Source organism: Megalobrama amblycephala, linkage group LG18 (assembly GCF_018812025.1).
Source record: "Megalobrama amblycephala isolate DHTTF-2021 linkage group LG18, ASM1881202v1, whole genome shotgun sequence".
Taxonomy (NCBI): Eukaryota; Metazoa; Chordata; class Actinopteri; order Cypriniformes; family Xenocyprididae; genus Megalobrama; species Megalobrama amblycephala.
Window position 1 is genome coordinate 19025689 of NC_063061.1, and position 24253 is coordinate 19049941.

At 36.3% G+C, this 24253-nt stretch overlaps 1 protein-coding gene across 1 annotated transcript; it reads right to left on the reverse strand.

Moving 5' to 3' along the window:
- Window positions 1-66: 66 nt before the first annotated feature.
- On the reverse strand, window positions 67-23912 carry coro6 (coronin 6). The gene is made up of 11 exons (XM_048166003.1): window positions 23718-23912; window positions 19743-19942; window positions 11282-11404; window positions 7559-7688; window positions 7217-7395; window positions 6955-7074; window positions 5283-5387; window positions 5061-5206; window positions 3334-3391; window positions 2950-3177; window positions 67-1105 (listed from the first exon to the last, which is right to left on the reverse strand). Exons 2-11 carry the CDS (start codon window positions 19938-19940, stop codon window positions 983-985), a joined length of 1410 nt encoding a protein of 469 aa, XP_048021960.1. The 5' UTR covers window positions 19941-19942; window positions 23718-23912; the 3' UTR covers window positions 67-982.
- Window positions 23913-24253: the final 341 nt, after the last annotated feature.

A 24253-nucleotide genomic window follows, 5' to 3' on the forward strand; every position in this document is an offset into this window, starting at 1 on the left:
CTTGTAGTGCCATGTTTGTTCCTCACACAAATTAATCGTAAGGCTTCAGAACACTTGGAATATATAGTGCATGAGTCATATGGACCACTTTTATGTTGCATTGTTTTTGTGCATTTTTGATTTTTGGAGCTCAACAGCCCCAGTAATCATTTACATTCATTGTATGGAGGAGAACAGCTCGGACATTCTGCAAAACTTCTTTTATATTTTACTGAAAAGTAAACATAGTTTGGGACAACATGAGGGTGAGTAAATCCTGACAGAATTTTGATTTTTGGGTGCACTGTTCCTTTCCGATGAAATGGCAGGAAGGGATGTGCAGAACTCTTACTGAGCTCATTACTGTCCTGACATATTCTAGTCATGCCATAGATATTGTTTGGCCAGAGCTGACTAAATAAGAGCTATATATGCTACCATCTGATCCCAATTCCTGGTCTTTACAATGAGGTATGTTCACACAGAGACTACCAAAGACACTGTGACTGTTAACCACTACAGGACGTTGCAGCTACATTTCTTCTGTCATTCTTTGTCAGCATTTCAAGGTTAAAAAGCGGTAAGTGCATACAAGGATTTGTAAGTCATAAAATGAAGGTGGTCTTGCCTACCCTTTACATAGCTGACATAAATGCTTCCTGATATGATTCCTTAAGCATTTAAGGAATATAGCTAATATTGCGTACTACTACACAATATTAACAATGTTACTACAAAGCATCAGGAAAGCATTATTAGTGCCTTTGCAAAATTAAATCTCCTAATGCTCCAAAATGTAACTACTATAAGTGATTCATTCACATTTAGAAAGCCTGTGAAGTCAAGTGGCCGTCAAGCCACTTGAACTGTAGTTACAGTGTTGATAAAACTAAATGATAGCTGGGGTGAGTTGAGGTGGCTTGGCCTATCTGTGCTCTTACTTTAGGTGTGAGAGTTAGCAGTGAATTGGGCAATGTGCACAGGATGAGTTAGTTAGTTTTATTCAGACTGTGCCATTAGTGTACTTAGAGAGCTTATTCTCCAAGTCACAGATTCGCTTCTCCTGAGAGAGAACTGTGGCCTTCAGATTTTGGATCTCCTCAACAAGCTTCTCCAACAACTGTGGCTAGAGTTTGAAAGATATGAAGAGAAAGCGGGGAAAGAAAGGATGGCAGATGGAAAGAGGAAATAGAACAGAAGAGTAGTGGAAAGAGGATGAATAAGAGCAAAAAAGAGGGAAAAAAGCAAAAGGGCAAGTCAAGGACCGACTGAATCAGGAAATGGAAAGACATGCTCAGCTTCTAGGGATGGGAATCGAATGGAATTTAATGATTCTGATATAGATTATATTTTAATGATTGTTTTACAATTCTTAGAAATCAAAGAAGTATGAAGAAGATGGATAGACAATCAGATAGTTTTGGCTATTCATTTTCACAACAGCGTTTTGGGGGCCTGAAAATGCAAACTTAAAAAAACGTGTTTCAAAGTGCAAGTTTTTGAAAACGATACCATTATCAACTCAGTTTAAACTACAAAAATGTGAATTTGTGACAACGGTGACATAATGTGTATGCATATTACGTGCTCAGTCTAAAGGCGCATAGTTTCCTTTAACAAAGTGACATCGCCAACTACTGGCCTTGTAGCATAATACAGCGTATAAATCGTTTTCAGGACCTGTGTGAAAGGGGACCATTTTGAAAATGTTAAATGTCACCTGTATGTGAAAAATGCAAAGGATAAACTTTTCCGTTTTTAGTACATCAATGTCGTGTAAAGGTACATATTTTTCATCTGATCTTTTTTTTCCTCGTTCAGTCGTAAACACGGCGTTGTCTTAAGAAAAACCTGCGCACACTAAACCACTGAAACCGACTCAAAACTATGTAGTATACATACCAGACCAGTACGTGGCGCTGTAATTCTGCCACAGAGATACACTAAAAACGGAGAAAAAGACTTGAACCATGCGCATAAACCTTGCGATGACATCATCGTTTGACAAAATATGCAGATTGGTTGTACCAAAGACTATAGAATAACACAAGACGTGTCACTCGTATTGTTTTGAATGGGAGAAAGTGTAATGCGCAATATGGTGGAATAAGTCCCGCCTTCTAAATAAGAGCCAATCGCCGACTGGTAAAGTCATCGCGTCACTTCAGCTGCTGTTAGAATCACCGGTTTCTATAGAAACAGTCAGACACGCACCTCCGAAGAGACGCGCATTTAGGTCTGCGCATGCGCATTAGCTTGATCCAGCCTGAAAAATACAGTTTTTTTGTCATGATTTGTGCGTTTAGAAACTAAATTTATGAGCCGGCTGTTAGATTTCATTGGTGATTTCAAATATGAAATTTAATCGTAAGGTTGGCGAACAGGTTTGGAGAATTTGTTGTTTCCCCATTCAAAGAGATTGCATGATGCCCAGGATGCCCAGGATGCCCGAGATGCGTTTCAAAGATGGCCGCCGAGTGAAATTACTTGTCTTAAAGGGACTTTAGTTGTACACACGAAAACGCAAGGGTGTTGTTTTTAGATTTATCGACTCTGGGACCCGGTTTCAAAAAATTGTGGTTTCAGGCTCCCAAAACGCCGGATCTGTCTGGACGAAACGCCGATACGATACAAAAATTTTCCGTATACAACTAAACATGTTTCCATGTGGACGGGCTCTTAGTCAATAACATCATATCAGACATGAAGCAACAGCGAAAACATTCATCTGGATCTGTGTGAAAGGGGACCATTTTGAAAATGTTCTAAGGTTCTAAACCAGGTCTATAGGTTCTAAACCATAAGCTGGTATGACGTTCCAATATATGATGACGTCCAAATAAAATAAGCCTGGTTCTGAATAAGATTCCCAGCCCTATTTGCTTCTAAAGAAGTGTTGATAAAAGGAGGTGGTGAAGGAACAAAAGCCATGAAAGAGACATTTCAAGATCAAGAAGATATTCTACTCACTGGCAAACTGCTTCCATCTACAGCAGACATGCTTCTACGTGTTGCAGGTCTGGTGTCTAAAACGTTCTTCTTGGCCACCTTTAGCTCTCTGCTCTTTGGAGGAACATAGCCGTCCCTCATGGACACTAGTATGGGGTCTGCGTCTCGTCCATCCATCCATTCTTCAGGTTCCAGAGCCGGATCTGGACCTGCTGTGTCTGGATACAGATCATCCTGGAACAGGTCCGACTGGAATCATAAAAACAGAAAGAGAAAGAGTTGACTGGATGAACAGATTTTACAAATTTCTTAATAAACAATTACCTACTTTTGTTTCCAATACTTCTGTTTTGTTGTGGTTCTGCTCAGAATTAAAATGACTCTTAACAATGAGCAAGTGCTTACCTTTCTGGGTACTGTCATCATGATAGGCTCACACTTTCTCTCATGGAGTTTATATAATCTATATGATGAAAAAGAAAAGGTTCAGGAATGCTCGATGTGAATGTTTAGAATAATGTATTGATGAGTTGTGCACAAGAACACACAAAATGAGTATTGAAAAAAGAGTAGTTTTATATTGAGCAAAATCCTTTCAAAGTCAGACAAATATGTTGTAAAGACCAGAATGATATGAAGTACTAAACCTTACAACAAAAACACATGAAGTAAACTACCATTTAAAAGTATGGGGTTTATGCTCATCAAGGCTACATTTATTTGATCAAAAATACAGTAAAAACAGTAAAATATTATTAAAATTTAAAATAACTGTTTTCTGTTTTAATATATTTTATAATGCAATTTATTCCTGTGATGGCAAAGCTGGTTTTTCAGCAGTCATTACTCCAGTCTTCAGTTACATGAAATAATTTTAATATGCTGATTTGGTGCTCAAGAAACATTTCTTATTATTATCAATGCTGAAAATGGTTGTGCAGCTTAATATTTTTGTGTAGACAGTAATACATTTCTTCAGGATTCTTTGATGAATAGAAAGTTCAAAAGAACAGCATTTTTGACAAAAAAATGTTGGTAATATAAATGCTTAATGTCACTTTTGATCAGTTTAATGCATCTTTGCTAAATAAAAGTATATTTTATATTATAAAAATATATATTTTTAATAATATATTTTTAAAAAGAAAATCTTCTGACCCCAAACTTTTTAATGATAATGTATGCATAAAGTATTTGTGTATACCATATATTAAAGGGTTAGTTCACCCAAAAATTCTGTCATTAATTACTCACCCTCATGTCGTTCCAACCCGTAAGACCTTCGTTCATCTTTGGAACACAAACTAAGATATTTTTGATAAAATCTGATGGCTCAGTGAGGCAGCAAGATAATTAACACTTTCACAGATGTCCAGAAAGGTAATAAAGACATATTTAAAACAGTTCATGTGTACTTGCGCCAAAAAAAACAACTTTATTCAACAATATCTAGTGATTTCAAAACACTGCTTCATGAAGCTTCGAAGCTTTACAAATCTTTTATTTCGAATCAGTGGTTCGGAGTGTGTATCAAACACTATCAAACTGCCAAAGTCACGTGATTTCAGTAAACAAGGCTTCGTTACATCATAAGTGTTTCGAAATTTCAATGGTTCACCACTGGGGGGCGTGACTTTGGCAGTTTGATACACGCTCCGAACCACTGATTCGAAACAAAAGATTCGTAAATCTTTGAAGCTTCATGAAGCAGTGTTTTAAAATCGCCCATCACTAGATATTGTTGAATAAAGTTGTTATTTTGTTTTTTTGGCACAAAAAAGTATTCTTGTCACTTTATAACATTAAGGTTGAACCACTGTAGTCACATGAACTGTCTTTAGTAGCTGTCTGGGCATCTGAAAATGTTAATTATCTTGCTGGCAATCCAGGCCTCACTGAGCCATCAAATTTTACCAAAAATATCTTAATTTGTGTTCCGAAGATGAATGAAGGTGTTACGGGTGTGGAACGACATGAGAAGATGAATGAAGGTGTTACGGGTGTGGAACGACATGAGGGTGAGTAATTAATGACAGAATTTTCATTTTTGGATGAACTAACCCTTTAACTCAACTAACACATTTCAATGGATCAATATTCGAAATCAACAAGTATAATCATGCAAAACTGACCTGGCAATCTCACACTTGCTGACATCCATTCCTCTCTTGGGCATGAAGCCCATTCCTCTCTGTGGCTCCTTGCTACTGAATGTGCTGATGTAATGCACATAGGGAGGCTCCTCTGTGATCTCAAAATACCGTATACTGCTGTCACCCTGTGGAGACACAGAGACAACTTTACAGTGCCAGCTTGAGTATGATAACAAATGAAGATGAAACATGGAGTCATACCTTGCCACTGAGATACACAATGTTAGTGTCTGGATCATAAAAAGGCAATAAAACTCCATTACTTGTGTCCAACTCCAGTAATGCTATGGGCTCTTCAAAATTAGTCTAAAATGACAGAAAGGAACACCATCAGATATTTGAAAGAAAACCAGGATGGTGAAATCAATCTCATAATCACATATAAAGGTAAACTGAATGATAATGAATTATCATTGAGCCTTAAAGAGATAGTTCACCGAAAAATGAAAATTCTGTCATTATTTATTCAATCTCATGTCATTCCAAACCCATAAGAGTTTGGTTAAAGGTGCAGTAAGCAATTTCTGAGAATCACTGTTGAACACTTGATATTTGCAATCAACCCAAACAAAAAAACGCAATGCAAAAGTGGATGTCTCTATCATAGCAGAAGCGAAGCAAAATAAAGCTACACAAAAAATAAAGTGAAGATGATGAACGAACGGAATTACAACAGGTGTTTACAAGCAGGAGCTTGTTGTTAAGGCAGGAACACACCAAGCCGACGGTCAGCCGTCTGGCAGGTTTTGTTCATCGGCCGACTAAGTTTTCTGAGTGTGTTCCGCACCGTCGGCTGAAGTTGGTCCTCATCGCCTTTTTTTTCGGCCGATTCGAAATGTTGAATCGGCATCGGAGCTTGTCGGTCCGTCGGGCCATCTGATCATTCTGATTGGCTGTTCAGATACTGCCACCTGTTGGTTCGGAAAGGCATTTCATCTCACACAGGCGCAGAACTGATGTGCTACTTGGCCGTCGGCTGTCTACCGTTGGTTTGGTGTGGCAGGGCAATTTTGGACACAGGCGCTGCCGATGTGAGCCAAACCCCCAGTCTGCTTTTGTCGCCACTAGTTCGTCAGCGTCGGCTTGGTGTGTTCCGACCTTTAGTTGCCAGCAGCAAAACCAATGTTACTCACTTATGGAGCAGAAACAAAGCAACCTTGCCGTCCGTTTTCAGGCATTCCTGCTTACAGTAGGTCTCTCCAGCACTGGAAAGCTTTTCTAATATTAACGCAGGTCCTAAAGCTCTTGCCTGATCATAAACCTTTTTTTTTTTCAGTGAGAAGCCTCTGACCTAAAACTTACCTCTTGCTCACTCTTTCTCCTCACCCATCATGAGTGGATAATTCCCCCTACTGCTGATTGGCTACAAGCTTGTTGTGGTGCTCGGTCCAATCCACTTTTAACAGCGTTTTTCAGAAGTCGCTTACTTTACTGTACCTTTAATCTTCGAAACACAAATTATGATATTTTTGATGCAACCTGAGAGGTTTCTGTCCCTCTATTGAAAGTCTAGGTAACAAAAACTTAGAAGCTCCAAAAAGGTCATAAAGGCGTCGTAAAGTAATCCATATGAATTGAGCGTTTTAATCCAAGTCTTGTGAAGGGATACAATCAGTTTATATGTTAAATAGATTTAATTTAGGCTTTAATTTACATCTAAAAATTGATCAACACATATATACAGAGCACATCACATATGGTAAACAGAAGCTCAAATGTGAGTGTGTGATGCACAAGAACCAATGAGATGCATGCACAAGCTTCCATGTTTACCACATGTGATGAGTCTTTTTATGGAACAACATAAGGGTGAGTATATGATGACAATATTTTCATTTTTGGGTGAACTATCCCTTTAATTTTGCTCCATTACCGGATCCCACAGGCCAAGCTCCCTCTGGCTCATCCTGGTGAAACCTGTGGTGAAAATGTTGCCCTCTTTGGTAAAAATGGCTCTCATTGGCCGGATGCCTTCATGTGGGGCTAATCTCTCCTGCAAGAGAAAAAATAAGTTCACTTCTACCACCACATCTCTGTTAATTAATGTGTCTGGTCCAAGTTTACCAACAGGTCTGTGGTTTTCCTACATACATATATGCCATAACACTTACCAACAAACATGCCATAATACTTACCGCCACCACTTCACTTTTCCGGGGATCGCACACTCGGAGGCGACGGTCCTTGCAGGTGGTGCAGAACAGGCTACCATTGTAGTTCCAGCTGACGTTGTAGATGAGATCAGGATGGTCATCCATTGTGATCAAGGGTTCTCCAGTGCCCACATTCCAGATGATGATCAGATTATCACTGCCTGAGACACAAGCACACTGAATTGAAGCCATCTTGCATGGCGAGAAAACTTTTTCGAATTTATTTACATTAAAACAAATTAACCTTATTTTTATACACTTAATTATCTGTTAAATGTAAGATGCTGGTGTCTATTAAAGGCAGTAATGCAGACTGATCTTTACCTGCAGTGAGGAGTATGTTGCGGGCAGTGGGGTGCCATTTGATGATGCCCACACGTTTAGAGTGACCCTCCAGCACCACAATGGGCTCACTGATGGGGCGAGAGGGAGTGTGGTCAGGGATCTGCCATACCTGAGTGAACACAACTGTATTAGAGCAACAGTTCTCAACCAGGGGGCCTCAGCAAACTTCCAAGAATTTATATATTTTTTAATATAATTAATTTGCAACATGTATGGCTTATACATTATTTCTGTCATGACAACTCTCTGAGTGTTTGGCATGATAATGGATATAATACATCTGCTACGCTGCTCCTGTTGATTATTGCTGCTGCTGCAGAGTAAGTACAGGACTTGCTATTGCCAATACATACATGACATGCTGCTGTGAGCAAGTAAGATATGCTGCTGCTGTACAATATAGCATACATGAATTACCCATAGCAGATCAATACAGGTGGAGCTGGGGAAGGTGGAGGGTTTCTGAAAGCGTGCTGCACTGCTATAGCAAATGCTGACCAAGTATTTGAAGGTTGAGCAGTGAGCTGATGTTTATCTGCTTACCCCCAGGGCATCCAAGATGTAGGTGACTTTGTTTCTTCAGTAGAACACAAATGATAATGCGTGTCAATAGGAACTCCATCTATGAGAGTCAAAAAAACACGCACAGACAAATCCAAATTAAGCCCTGCGGCTCGTGACGACACATTGATGTCCTAAGACACAAAACAATCGGTTTGGGCGAGAAACCGAACAGTATTTATATAATTTTTTAGCTCTAAAACACCACTATGTCCAAATGCGTTCAGCATCCGGTTAGTGAGGTCAAAAAACGCGTTCTGATGTCTCATTGAAGCAAAGTGCGAGAGATCACTTCCGTTGTCAGAGCACATTCAGACCTCTATAACCGGATGCACAGGGCAGTTGGACATAGTGGTGTTTTAGAGCTAAAAAATTACACTACCGCTCAAAAGTTTGGGATCGGTAAGATTTTAAATGTTTTTAAAATAAGTTTTGTCTGCTCACCAAGGCTTAATTTATTTAATTAAAAATACAGTAAAAACAGTAATATTGTGAAAAATTATTACAATTTAAAATAACTGTTTTCTATTTGAATATATTTTACAAAGTAATTTATTCTCGTGTTGGCAAAGCTGAATTTTCAGCATCATTACTCCAGTCTTCAGTGTCACATGATCCTTCAGAAATCATAATAATATGGTGATTAGTTCTTCAAGAAATATTTGTTATTATTATCAATGTTGAAAACAGTTGTGTACTTTTTTTTTCAGGATTCCTTGATGAATAGAAAGTGCATGAACAGCATTTATCTAAAATACAAAGCTTTTGTAACATTTTACACTACCGTTCAACAGTTTGGGGTCAGTAAGAATTTTTATTTTTATTTTTTTGAAAAGAAATTAAAGAAATTAATACTTTTATTCAGCAAGGATGCATTAAATCAATCAAAAGTGACAGTAAAGACATTTATAATGTTACAAAATATTAGATTTCAAATAAACACTGTTCTTTTGAACTTTCTATTCATCAAAGAATCCTGAAAAAAAATATTGTACACAAATATTTTATACAACTGCAAACAATAAATGTTTCTTGAGCAGCAAATTGACATATTAGAATGATTTCTGAAGGATAACGTGACACTGAAGACTGGAGTAATGATGCTGAAAATTCAGCTTTGCCAACACAAGAATAAATTACATTTTAAAATATTTTCAAATAGAAAACAGTCATTTTAAATTGTAATAATATTTCACAATATTACTGTTTTTACTGTATATTTAATTAAGTAAATGCACCCTTGGTGAGCAGACGAAACTTCTGAGTGGTAGTGTATATAAATACTGTTCGGTTACTCGCACAAACCGATCGTTTCATGTCTTAGGACATCAGTGTGTTGTCACGAGCCGCAGGGTTTAATTTGGATTTGTCTGTGCATGGTTTTTTTTTGACTCTCATAGATGGAGTTCCTATTGACACGCATTATACGGCTGACAGACTGCAACGGTTGGAGTTAAAAATCATCATTTGTGTTCTACTGAAGAAACAAAGTCACCTACATCTTGGATGCCCTGGGGGTAAGCAGATAAACACCAAATTTTCATTTTTGGGTGAACTATCCCTTTAAATTAATTATCTGAACATAATTATTAATATAACAATTAAAATGCAAGCATAATTATGCTTAAACAAACTGGTTAATATGTGTACAATAAATTATTTTTATATTTTTCTCTAGTTACATAATAGAACAACATAATCAGCCCCCCAGTTAAACTTTTTGGGTATAGATAAACTGTATATTGGTTTGCAGTATGTTGTGGGAATGTTCCTTTGGTGTTCAGTGAGCACAGCAGCAATGCCATTGCCAGTACAGATGACAGCTGCAGTTAACCTCCACTAACAGCAGTGCATACGATGCATGCCATTCATGTTTGTAATGTAGTGTAATGAAATAGCTTTAATAGCATTCATATATTATAATACATCTTTACATCGTCTTGCTCAACTTTGGGGAAATGCATCTGATAACTGTTTTCAATACATTATATAATACTGTCAGTATTTATACATTTTTGTATGTCAGTATTTATATATTTCAAGATGTCTGAATGTCATTACAGTAGATACAAATCATCAAACCAAGTGACATCTGCAAGCAAATACTTCTAGAGCTTTTCTCAAAAGTAACTTCACATTTCTGAGCTATTTTCACAATGAATCTTAATCGGCTGGATGTGTGAAGTCAGTTCTCGCACAGGTTCACACAGGTACAAGTGTATCTCATCATTGACTATGAACATGTCCCACTAAAGTCTGACAACCAGTGTCCAAATCCTGTTTGTCTTAATTTTGACATATACTGAATGAAAAATTATTCAGAAATTGCTTGTCAATTTCACAAATATTTACAAAGAAACAGCAAGTGACATCGAATTAAACATGAAATTTTAAAGTAGTCAATAATCTATTTAAAACTTTAAAACTATAAAAATTATTTTTTATAGTGCATTGTTTTATAATTTAAAATCGAAACCCTTTTGTGAAATATTTTCTGAAAAAAAGTGTGCCTATGTTACCTTTATGTTACTGCTCTACTCAGAGCTCATAATCACAACTTCTAAGCTGGAAATTTTCAAAGAGCTCCTACTTGTACTACATGACCGCTGCAGATTCATTTAGCCATTGAGAGTTTTGCCACAGAAATGCATAATTCCCAGTACGACGACATGAAAAGCTCTGAGTAGAACATCACGTGTTGTCATCTTGAAATTACGCTAATTATGACATAAACAACAGCATAAGTGTCCACATACTTTATGGTTACTGTATACAGAAGTGTTTGTGCATGAGGAGATGCACGTGTTTCAGTGTGTGCTGAAAATGAAATGACTCATCCCTATAGACACCTCAGGCCCATCTTTCCTTGTCTGTCATTACCACTGGCTTATTTGTGAACAGGTTTCTGGCTAAGAACGCCTATCTTACATGTGTTTATAAATACCAGCTCCTGTCCCATGTCCAGACTGTTAACTCCAATCATCACCCTTCATATTAATACTAATGCCAGTCACTGTGATCTTTCCCTTCAGTGTGAGCAGGTATATATATATGTGTGTGTGCATATATGGAGACATGCTTCACAAGTCTAGAGGCTGGCAGGCAGTGGAGATGTTTATGAATGTCTGTCATGATGATTACCATGGCAGTGGTGTCTTCAGAGCAGCTGGCCAGGATGTTGTCATTGTGAGGACACCAGTCAATGTCCAGAACAGGCCCTGAGTGTCCAACCACTAGAGGGTAGTTTTTGTCCACTCGACCCATCTATAACATATAAAAACAAAAGATGATGTTAAGACTTGATTGATTTTCAAAGAAGTCTCTTCTGCTCACCAAGCCTACATTTATTTGATAGAAAAAAAAATAATAAAGTAAAAATAGTAACATTGTGAATCATTACCCTAGATTCAAAATTTGAATTTACCTTGGCATAGTTGAATAACAAGAGTTCAGTACATGGAAAAGACATACATTGAGTTTCAAACTCCATTGCTTTCTCTTTCTTATGTAAATCTCATTTGTTTAAAAGACTTCCGAAAAACACGCGGATCTCAACATAACACCAACTGTTACGTAACAGTCGGGGTGTACGCCCCAATATTTCATATGCCAGCCCATGTTCCCAACATTATGAAAGGCATTAGACAAGGGCAGCCAGTAACGTCTGGATCTGCACAGGTGAATCAACAGACTAGGTAAGCAAGAAAAACAGCGAAAATGGCAGATGGAGCAATAATAACTGACATGATCCATGATAGCATGATATTTTTAGTGATATTTGTAAATTGTCTATCTAAATGTTTCGTTAGCATGTTGCTAATGTACTGTTAAATGAGGTTAAAGTTACCATCGTTTCTTACTGAATTCATGGAGACAAGAGCCGTCACTATTTTCATTTTTAAACACAGTCTGTATAATTCATAAACACAACTTCATTCTTTATAAATCTCTCCAACAGTGTAGCATTAGCCGTTAGCCACGGAGCACAGCCTCAAACTCATAGAGAATCAAATATAAACGTCAAAATAAATACTTTACTCACATAATTCAAAGCATGCATACAGCATGCATGACGAACATCTTGTAAAGATCCATTTGAGGGTTATATTAGCTGTGTGAACTTTGTAAATGTGCTGTAATATAATCGAGAGCTTGTGTGGCAGGGAGCACACGAATTAAAGGGGCGGCGCGCTGAAAAAATCAGTGCATAGTTAATGATGCCCCAAAATAGGCAGTTAAAAAAATTAATTTAAAAAAAATCTATGGGGTATTTTGAGCTGAAACTTCACAGACACATTCAGGGGACACCTTAGACTTATATTACATCTTGTGAAAAAGCATTCTTGGGCACCTTTAAAATAACTGTTTTCTATTTTACTATATTTTTTTAATGTCATTTATTCCTGTGATGGCAAAGATGAATTTTCAGCATCATTATTCCAGTCTTCAGTGTCACATGATCCTTCAGAAATCATTATAATATGCTGATTTGGTGCTCAAGAAACATTTATTCATATTATCAATGTTGAAAACATATTTTTGTGAAGAAGAAGAATAATAATAAGAAGAAGTTTTATTTATATAGCGCCTTTCCAAGGTCGCTTAAAAAAGACTGGAAGCCACAATACATTTTTTTTTCATGATTCTTTTATGAATAAATCTCAAAAGAACAGCATTTATTTGAAACAGAACTCTTTTGTAACATAAATGTCTTTATTGTAACTTTTGATCAATTTGATGCATCCTTGCTAAATAAAAGAAATAATTTATTTCAAATAAAATCTTACAGACTTTTCACCAGACTTTTGAACAGTGTATACAGCTAAAAACTTTTAGCATGCAGCCCTGTCACAGCATAATTTCCCCCCATTATTAAATGAAATATTATAATTGTGACACCCAGGAAGAAACATTATTAGGCCCCTTTCTACAAGTTAAGTCATCTTCATTTATATAGTGCTTTTCACAATACAGATTGTTTCAAAGCAGCTTCACAGTGATAATAGGAAAATAAATGGACAGAGATTGTTTTGGCTTTACAGCAGTTCTAAGAAAAAGTTATTATTAAGCTAAAGTAAGTTTTTGATTGAATCACTTCCGTTGTAAAAATTGTTAATTATTCACTTAGGGGCCGCTTAAAGGTGCTCTAAGTGATGTCACGCGTTTTTAGGCCAAAACATTTTTTGTCACATATAGCAAACATCTCCTCACTATCCGCTAGCTGCCTGTCCCCTGAACACAATGTAAAAAAACGCGGTCTCTGTAGTTGCCACAAGCTCCGAAAACGGCAATAAAAACAAACTGGTGCAGCCTGGACCACAAAACATAATAAACATGCTCCAGCCAATAACCGACAAGAATGATTTTAAATGCACGTTCATGACTGTTTCAGGAAGCATGGAGGGGAGGGGGAGGAGGAGGGAGGGTCTAGCTAGCCTCTGTTTTGTTTGACAACACTTCGAACGTCAACAGGAAGTTACTCCACCCAGGATCATTTAGAGGACCTTTAAATGACACCTTTTTAACTGAAAGCAGAAGACCTCCAATGCTTTCTTGCCATTCATTTACGTGTTTAGTCTATAGGTAAGCGCGTTTGAATGTGTATGTGCGCAGAAACTTAGTCTTTCTTTACAAAGTGACACCGCCAAATTACTTGTCTGGCCCGCATAATACAGAATTATTAGTCGTTTCCGCGTATCCATATGATCTGGAATCATTTTGATAACATAAGGAAAGGGAAGGAGGCTTTCGCAGGGGATAGTTTAGTTGACACTTCAGGGCTGCGTTGTCATCGTGTCTAGGCTTCATCTCATCTGGATATGGCAGACTACGGTAAACCTCGGGATAAACAGAGAGAGACTAATATTAGCTTAGACGCCATTCTTCTTACGATGTAGCGAGTACATCAGGTGTTAAGGGAAGTGTTCGCAGTTCCGGCTGACCTAATTTATGCAACCTATCAATTTACATGATTTGAATTATAGAAGTTGATAATGTGTTATGTGTATGCCAGGTTAAAGAGATTTAGATTTAAACTGTTCCAAAAGACTGTTCCAAAGCTTAGGTGCTAAAAAGGATAAGCATCTACCTCCTGCGGTACATTTTGATATTCTAGGTATTGTCAGCTGGCCAGAATTTTGAGATTGCAATAGACGTGAAGGACTATGATGTGTTAAGAGCTTGCTCAAGTACTGGGTAGCTAAACCATTTAGTGCTTTGTGAGTAATTAACAAGATTTTAAAATTTATATGATGTTTAATAGGGAGCCAATGCAGTGTTGACTCTAGCTGCTGCGTTTTGGACCAGCTGGAGTTTGTTTATTAGGCGGGCAGGGCAACCACCCAGTAAAGCATTACAGTAATCCAGCCTTGAGGTCATGAACACATGAACTAATTGTTCTGCATTTGTCATTGAGAGCATATGCTGTAATTTAGATATATTTTTAAGATGGAAGAATACGGTTTTACAAATGCTAGAAATGTGGCTTTCAAATGAGAGATTGGTATCAAAGAGCACACCCAGGTTCCTAAATAACGACGAAGACTTAACAGAGCAGCATCAAGTGTTAGATGGTTATTACGCGCTGAGGTTTTTGGTCCAATAATTAGAATCTCTGTTTTTTCAGAATCAAGTAGTAGGAAATTGCTAGTCATCCAATTTTTTATATCAGCTATGCATTCCGTTAATTTTGATCCAAATGACATCTCTTCGTTTACTACTACAAACTGATAACTGTAAGATAAGTATGATTTGAACCATGCCAATGCAATTCCACTAATGCCAACATAATTTTCGAGTCAATTTAAAAGAATGTTGTCGTCGATAGTGTCGAATGCAGCACTAAGATCCAGTAACACTAATAGAGAAATACAGCCATGATCTGATGATAAGAGCAAATAATTTGTAACTCTAATAAGAGCCGTCTCAGTACTATGGTACGGTCTAAATCCTGACTGGAAATCCTCACAGATACCATTTATTTCTAAAAAGGAACATACTTGTGAGGATGCTGCCTTTTCTAGTATCTTTGACAGAAAAGGTAGATTCGAGATCGGCCTGTAATTGACTAATTCTGACTAAGTGACTAATACAGCCCAGCTCATTCCACTTTCATCAAATTTTACAGAAATTGAAGGCTGTGTTCATCAAGCTTAACTATTCAACCCTGTTACCAAAGTTTAAAAAAAAAAAGATAGAATATTTCCTTTAATTTATGGGGGCAACAAAACAATTTATTTGTTCGTTCATTCATACATTTAATGTTTAGTGGTACAAAATCACACAAATCAGGGTTTTAAACATTTAAAACATGCAGATGTATCCCACACACATTTCACATTGTTGCAAAATAAATAGACAATAAAACAGCTCATTTAATAATTAGTTTGATGTCAACATTTTCTGAAGGTTAAGCTCCGCCTTTCATTGACACACACACACTTCTTTTTTTTTTCATTTTCCAGCCCGATTTAGGAAAGTGCCTAGCATGTATTTCTAAACTGATGTTATCAAGGCATATTCTGTAAATAATTCTAGTTATTCTATAAGGATTATGATGTAACTTTGATGTTATTTTGTTATTCGTGTTGAGCTAATGGGAGCACGTGTTGGCTCTGTGTTCGACTGCTCCTTCTCCAGTCACTCCCCTTCTCATACTCCTGGTGTATATTTATAACCCTGTGATGAGGCGTTGAAAAGGGAGTTTTTCTTTTGGCCTGCCTGAGACTGAGCACAGGGGAGATGGCTAGCTGGGTATTTATAGCGTGTCTATCCAGGACTGCTGATATATGCTCGTGACTCGGCAGAGATGCTACAGTAAAAGGGCATTAACTGATGGACCCCTAGAAAATCAAGACAAATTCAAAAAATGGATCCACCAATGTGATACACTGCTGTGGCTAAACAAATTATGTTTGACTTTGATTCGTCTGACAAAGGTTGCACATGAATTAGGAACAACTAGAAACAATCTAAGATGTTTTAATGTCAAACTCAGCATCTCCACATGAGTTTACCTACATGGCCTCTCATATTTATATGAGAACTGTAGTTACAGTAGTCCCAAATGTAGCTATTAGAACATTTGTTTTACAACTTCACTCATTTTATAACAAAAATATCAAACCAAGAAATATTACACAATATTATTAATCTACTATTTAAAATTCAGCCAATCTACTTTCTAAACAAATTTAGACAGTCTTTGGATGTCAAAATGTGGGTTCATCAGTTAATATGATAAATTATACTTGTGTGAACTTCACTTAAATGACCATAGGCCCATCTGAGAGTAATTAAAAAATGAAAATGGTGCTTAAAATTGTTGATTAGCTCTAGTCTTCAAGATATGCTATTGGGTTAGTATATATATGACATATACGACAAGCTGTTTTGCTACATAATGGCAATGTTTTACCATCAATTGCTTGTTCTACAGACTGGATACACAAAGTACTGCTGTGAATGGGATAGTGGTGCTAGAGATTTCCATTACATCAAGAAATACTGGCCACTCCGACAGTCATTGGAGCCTGGGAGGAAAAGTGTTCAGCATCCACCACTTGTTGAATCAAGGAAGATTTTGTTACAATCAAGCTGGGTCTGATGAAGAACTTTGTCAAGGCCATGGACAAAGAGGCTTTTAAGTACCTCCGTGGAAAATTTCCAAGGTTAAGTGAAGCAAAATGGGGAAGGTGTCTTTGTTGGTCCTCAGATTTGTGAACTTCTTCGAGATGTTGCACTTGACCATGCACTGTGTGGCAAGGAAGAGACGGCTTACAAAAGCCTTGGTTGCAACACGCCACTAAAGATACATTTTTTGCACTCTCATCTAGATTTTTTCCACCGAACTGCAGAGCAGTGAGCACCGAGCACGGCAAATGATTTTTAAAGTGTTATATAAACAGGACAAGTGACAGGTACTAACCACACGGGTGAATGTGATTCCACCAAGTACAACATGTTCCTGGATCAAAATCTTTGTTGATCCTGGAACAGCATTCTAAACAATCAATGAGATTTGAGGGACAAGTTTAGAGTTTATGTCAAGTTTTGGCTTACAACCAGGGTTAGATGCTTCTATATCAGTGTTATTCATCTAATTTCCCTCTGATTTTAGGGATAACTTATGGGTAGGGTTAAGTTTAGGGGTGGGGATATGGTTAGGATTTTCAGGCAGAAATGTTGTTCCAGGTTCAACAAAATATGTTGATACAGGAACATGTCTTACTTAGCAAAATCAAAGTGACCAAAATAATAGACCAGTGTTATCTAATGCAATGACAATTAGGCATTTTAAGTGTCCAAATATCTGTGAAATCCATTTATTTGAAATATAAATATTTTGTAATATTATACATTTATTTACTGTAACTTTTAGTTTCCTTGCTGAATAAAAAACATTATTTTCTTTAAAAAAGACTTATTGACCCCAAAATTTTGAACAATAATTTGTAATCCTTTTAGATGCATCCAACATTTGGCATGCAGTCCTGTTACAGCATAATTTCCCCCCATTAATAAATGAAAGATTATTAAAATTGTATCACCCAGGAAGTAACTTTATTTGGCCTCTTTCTACAGCCCAGCTCATTCAAGTTTTTTTCAGTAATTGAAGGCTGTGTTCATCAAGCTCAACTAGTCAACCCTGTTACCACAGTTAAAAAATTATCATACAAATATTGTCTTTAATTTATAGGAGATAAATATTTATTGTCAAATCACATAAGCGATGGTTTTAAACATTACACTAATTCAGTGACATTTAGGCATTTTAGGTGTCCAAATACATTTTGAAACCACTTTATCTGTAAAAATCCCAATAGGAACATCATGTGATTACATGTGATGTCAGTGTCAGTTTTACTGAAGGTAGAAATAAGTATGGGTGCATTCTGAAGAAACCAGCAGATTCTATAAACTAATATGCTGACATACCGATGACATTAACTTAATAAACTATTAGAAATCTGATGTCGAAAAATGTACTTACTATTTTCATAGTTCCATCAGTATTTGTGATAAAATATTATAGATTATAAGATACATGGACATAAGATTTTCATATTGTCATAATGATTTCCATTACTTTGCTGATATTGCAATGCAAGCTGCTAAAGTTCAACAGATAAGAAGAGATGGCAATGCATGATGGGGATTACAGCAACTCACAAACGCTTACTTATCATCTCTAAACTCAGCTGCAGTATGTCACAGAAGTAGTTTCGGACAACATATGCAAGTTGTGTACTCTGTTTCCATGGGTCCAAACCTTTGCCTCCATGAGGGTGAAATGGAAGCCCTGTGGGGGATGGGCACCCTTAACATGAGCCACGGTTGAGACTCTTGAACAAACATACCCATAAATATAGCCCCATGAAGATGAAAGAATAGACAAAGGGGTTACACGTTATTTCAACAGTCCACTTTAGACCTTCTACTAACTATAAGTAACTTTGCAACTACATGTCAGCTAACTCTCAGAGTATTAGTAGAGTGTTAGGTTAGGGTGAGGTGTTAGGGTTTGAGTAGAATAAGTTGACAGTAGATAGTAGAATGTCTGTTGGGGGGGCATCAAAATAAAGTGTTATCAGATTTTAAGCAGACAGTAATACTGTAATGAGAGTTAGTTAACATGAAGTTACATGTAATTACTTGTAGTTAGCAGAATGTGTTACACTTTATTTTAAGGTGTCAGTATTACTGTGTAATTATACATTTAAGTACCGAGTAATAGTAATTAACTGCATGTACTTACTATACAACCCATCATATTGTTGAATAAAGTCATTATTTAGTTTTTTTGGTGCACAAAAAGTATTCTTGTCGCTTCATAACACTAAGCTTGAACCACTGTAGTCACATGAACTGTTTTAAATATGTCTTTAGTAGCTTTCTGGGCATTTGAAAGTGTTAATTGTCTTGCTATCAATGGAGGCCTCACTGAGCCATTGGATTTATGAAAAATATCTTAATTTGTGTTCTGAAGATGAAAAAAGGTCTTACAGGTGTGGAATGACATGAGGGTGAGTAATTAATGACAGAATTCTCATTTTTGGGTGAACTAACATATAATACATTAATTAACCATGAGCAATACATTTGTAACTGTATTTGTTAATCTTTGTTAATGTTAGTTAATACAAATACAGCAGTTCATATTAATTCACAGTACATTAACTAATGTTAACCAATACAACTTTTGATTTTTATAATGTATTAGTAAATGCTGGAATTAACATTAAGATTAATACATGCTGTAGAAGTGCAGTGTCAGTATTACTGTGTAATTATACATTTAAGTACCGAGTAATAGTAATTAACTGCATGTACTTACTATAGGGTTAGGATGAGGGTTTGGTTTAGGGTTAGCTGTATGTAATTTCTAGTTGTAACTACATGTAACATATGTAACAATGACACTGTAAAATAAAGTGTTACCCTAGAATGTCTAAAGTACCGACAAAGGTTTTTTGACATACATTTTGACCATTATATTAGGACCACAGATTGTATTATTGTACCTTGACAGTCCACTAACTCTAAAGACAAAGCAGAGCACTGAACTTTACATGTTCCAGTAGTCTCTCCTCAAGCTGCTTACCTTTGAGAGAGGCAGGACCAGAAAGGCTCCGCCGCCACTGGATTCCACTATAACTGCCAGAAACTTTGGGTTAACTGCGCAGAATGAGCTGTCCCATGTCACTTTGGAAACCCGAATATCATCATAACCTTGATCCGCCTTCACCGCCTGCCCAAAAACATGCCGGAACTTACTCTGGCGCACAATGCTGCGACTCATAGCTGTGATAAACAGAGAAAGGGTGGAAAAGCATCAAACATCTATACTGTATGTGCATATTGTATACAAAATAGCCTATATAATGCATACAATATTTTGTGTACACTCCATAGTAAAGCTGCTCAGGAATCACTATCACACTGTCATTTGTCTGTTATTCTTATAGTAAAGTAATACTTTACAACAAGGTTCATTTGTTAACATTAGTTAATGTATTAAAATGAAAATTCTGTCATTAATTACTCACCCTCGTGTCGTTCTACACCCCTAAGACCTTTGTTCATCTTCAGAACACAAATTAAGATATTTTTCATAAAATCTGATGGCTCAGTGAGGCCTGCATTGCCAGCAAGATAATTAACACTTTCAATGCCCAGAAAGCTACTAAAGACGTATTTAAAACAGTTTATGTGACTACAGTGGTGCAACCTTAATGTCATGAAGCGATGAGAATACTTTTTGTGCGCCCAAAAAAACTAAATAACAACTTTATTCGACAATATCTAGTGATGGGCGATTTCAAAACAATGCCTCAAGAAGCTTCGAAGCTTTACAAATCTTTTGTTTCGAATCAGTGGTTCGGATCGCGTATCAAACTGCCAAAGTCACGCCCCCCAGTGGTGAACCATTGAAATTTCAAAACACTTATCATGTAACGAAGCCTCATTTACTGAAATCACGTGACTTTGGCAGTTTGATACACGCTCCAAACCTCTGAATCGAAACAAAAGATTCGGAAATCTTTGAAGCTTCATGAAGCAGTGTTTTGAAATCGCCCATGATATTGATGAATAAAGTCGTTATTTTGTTTTTTTGGTGTACAAAAAGTATTCTTGTGGCTTCATAACACTAAGGTTGAACCACTGTAGTCACATGAACTGTTTTAAATATGTCTTTAGTAGCTTTCTGGGCATTTAAAAGTGTTAATTGTCTTGCTATCAATGGAGGCCTCACTGAGCCATTGGATTTATGAAAAATATCTTAATTTGTGTTCCGAAGATGAACGAAGGTCTTACAGGTGTGGAATGACATGAGGGTGAGTAATTAATGACAGAATTCCCATTTTTGGGTGAACTAACATATAATACATTAATTAACCATAAGCAATACATTTGTTACTGTATTTGTTCATCTTTGTTAAGGTTAGTTAATACAAATACAGCAGTTCATATTAATTCACAGTGCATTAACTAATGTTAACCAATACAACTTTTGATTTTTATAATGTATTAGTAAATGTTGAAATTAACATTAAGATTAATAAATGCTGTAGAAGTGCAGTTCATTATTAGTTGATGTTAACTAATGTAGTTAACTAATGATAACTAATGAACCTTATTGTAAAGTGTTACCGTTTGTGTTGACTATTGACTATTGTCTGTTGTTTATTTCCCCTTTTTAACATGTCATTTAAATAGATTCTGTTTTTTTTTTTTTAAATAAAACTTACATTTTCTGAGTTCATGAAACAGATTTTTCCAAATTACAAATATACTGCAACTAAAAGGTTAGTACAAAATAAATGAGAAATGTGTGGCTGACAAGACACTAAAATGTAAACTTGTATGTTTTGATTTGTTTTTCACATTAAAATGTTTTTATGATAGTAATTATCTTAATATTTTAATATTGTATTGTAATCATTTTATTTAAAAATATGTATTATGTCAATGACAGTAACATAAATGATAAAAAAAAACAAAAAAACAACAACAACATTGAATTGCTTTATTAATGTCAGTAAGATACATTACTTGGTCCTCCTCAAATACTGGCCTGTTAATACACAAATTCTTTTTAAGATTTAAGTAATATACTCATAATTAACATTGAACACATTGTTATAATTATTAATAACAGTAATAATAATTTAGGAATAATAAGCAGGAAATATTAGGTGGCAGGGATAACTGTGATAAACATATTACTGTACATTGTAGTGTAATTATCTATTCTTTTAAAATCTATATTTTCAGTCACATGAGAGAGTATTAATTGTGGAAATTTCAACAGGTCATTGACATAAATAAACAGACACACATTCTGCCTCACCAACACAAAGCACCCTAAATAGCGCCTATTGGATAACAGAGAACAAGCCACGGCTGGGCAAAAGCTTAAAAACATCAGAGAGATCAAGGAGTGTTGTAACACAGACTGAATAATAAAGTCATCAGTTTAACCCATTAGAAATTAGCCACAGGGAGGAAATCACTTTCATGTTTGACCCTCCTGAGGTGACAGCAGAAGTTAGCTTTACAGGATAAAAAATAAATAAATTCTGAGTTAAGAAAGTAAAATTTCACTTATAATACGATTGTTACGGGTATTCTGGGGTTAATGTCTGTTTTGGGTGGGTTTTGTACTTGTTTTAGTTTAGTTTCCTGTGTTTGAGTTTGGTTTCCTTGGTTTTTCATTGATTGATTACGAACTGCACCTGCACCTATTTCGTTGATTAGTTTGACGTGTGTTATTTAAACCCTGATTTTGTTCAGTTCATCGCCCGTTCTCGTCAATATTATGTTGATTGTTCTGTTTTATGTGTTTTTGTATCCAGTATTCTGAGAAGTGTTATTTTGAGTTGGTTTTCATTAAACTTTCACTGCTTGCGATTAAATCCAGCATTTTATTTCTCAACATTGAAATCATCGCTGACAATAATGTGCAATCATATTAATTAATCAACAAAGTATGAGAAGCCTTTGATAAAAGATTTATATGATAAACTGTATGCAAATTTTCCTTAAAACACTTTTAAGTGTAATCCTTCCACTAGAATATATAGACCTTGACATAACAGAACAATGCTATGCAATAAAAAAAAAATATGATAACGTTATGGCTGCAGCCCAGTGATATGCCGAACTGGTGTGAGCTGATCCTATTTCATACATTTTAGGACCAGAACTATACTTTTTTTTTTTTTTTTATTGATGTTAAATGACATAACTGGTATCATCTGATTCCACATAAATTGCTGACCAGACATGTAGGCCTATTGCTGTGTTTAGAGCTTTTAGCTTTTACATTTCTATATGGCTATTTTCAATTAAACGGTTTGCCACATGTTTACTATTTTTAATTAAAATGGCAGGTGTTGATAAGGGATGACAATAATTTTCTTGAACAAGCATATCTGATTACCACAATTCATGTTTATAATTTAAAACATTCATGTTTTACTAGCTTTAGGGGTAAGTACAGCAGCACTGCACTGTTTGTAATTTAAAAATTCATAACTAGTTTCATTTATAGCAGAAAAATATGTTAATATCAAAGTTTGAGACACACAATTAAACGTAATTGACACTGATACTACACCACATGGGCAGAGTTGTTAAACCCCCTTCAGAATGCAGTATCTTTAAACCACACAACAGTTTGTCCCATGTGAGAAGGCCCCCTCACTGTCTTCAGACACGGTCACTTTCCTAATATAGTCATGCCAAACTAACCATGTGTCTCCCCCTCTGCCCCCTCCAGACATTATCCTTCCAAATTTACAAAAGGGACAGAATGAAAATATGCCAGTGCCACTGTATACCGCGTCCGCTATTCTTCACAATAAGCTCCGCGCACACTTGGCCTTTAATTATAAATATTTCTACAGCAACTCAATGATCAAGCAGAACGCGCTGCACTGATAGGTTATGATGATGTCACAACCTTACGTAATAGCAGAAGAGAACTTTACAAAACTAGACAAGGCGCGTGTCGTCACAATGCAGCATTCCATCATGAGGAACTGCGTATCTGTCAATCAAATGAATCACTTACCTCTGTCTTTGGGGAATATACGCTGATTTTGTCTTTAAATTTGCTCTCCCCCTTTCTCAAGACGGTTAACGGCTCCTCTGGACGCTGTGTTTTTAGAAGTCTCTCGTTTATTCCAGGTCACAAACTTGGTACGGACTCGCAGAACTAGCGCGAGTTCGTCCTCACTAGTTGTTCCTGAACATAGAGAGAGAGAGAGAGAGAGCGATGGATTGGGGGGACTGGATAAGTGCACAGACATGGTGTATATGCTATGTATGGCAAGCCATTTCGACAATTATCCCTTGAAAAATAAGCAGTGGTGGACAAAGCTGTAACCATGTCGTGAACATTGGGGGAGGGGGGATTTGCAATTTATAATCAGTGTTAATTTTGACAGCAAATTTTGATTTAGTTTTAGTTATAGTCTTTTGACTAAAATGGCATTAAGTTTTAGTCATATTTTAGTCATCGGAAATTGTTTTAGTTTTAGTCTAGTTTTAGTCGACTAAATCTACAATAGATTTAGTTGACTAAAACCTAATTTAGTTAAATTGTAA

What these genes read in the sequence shown, in the direction of transcription:
- coro6 (XM_048166003.1), bottom strand. Translation starts at nt 19,940, where the DNA reads ATGAGTCGCAGCATTGTGCGCCAGAGTAAGTTCCGGCATGTTTTTGGG. An exon ending in CTGAAGACACCACTGCCATG is followed by an intron (nt 7,689 to 11,281) that starts GTAATCATCATG and finishes GTGTTCACTCAG; the next exon opens with GTATGGCAGATCCCTGACCA. An exon ending in TGATGACAGTACCCAGAAAG is followed by an intron (nt 3,178 to 3,333) that starts GTAAGCACTTGC and finishes TTATGATTCCAG; the next exon opens with TCGGACCTGTTCCAGGATGA.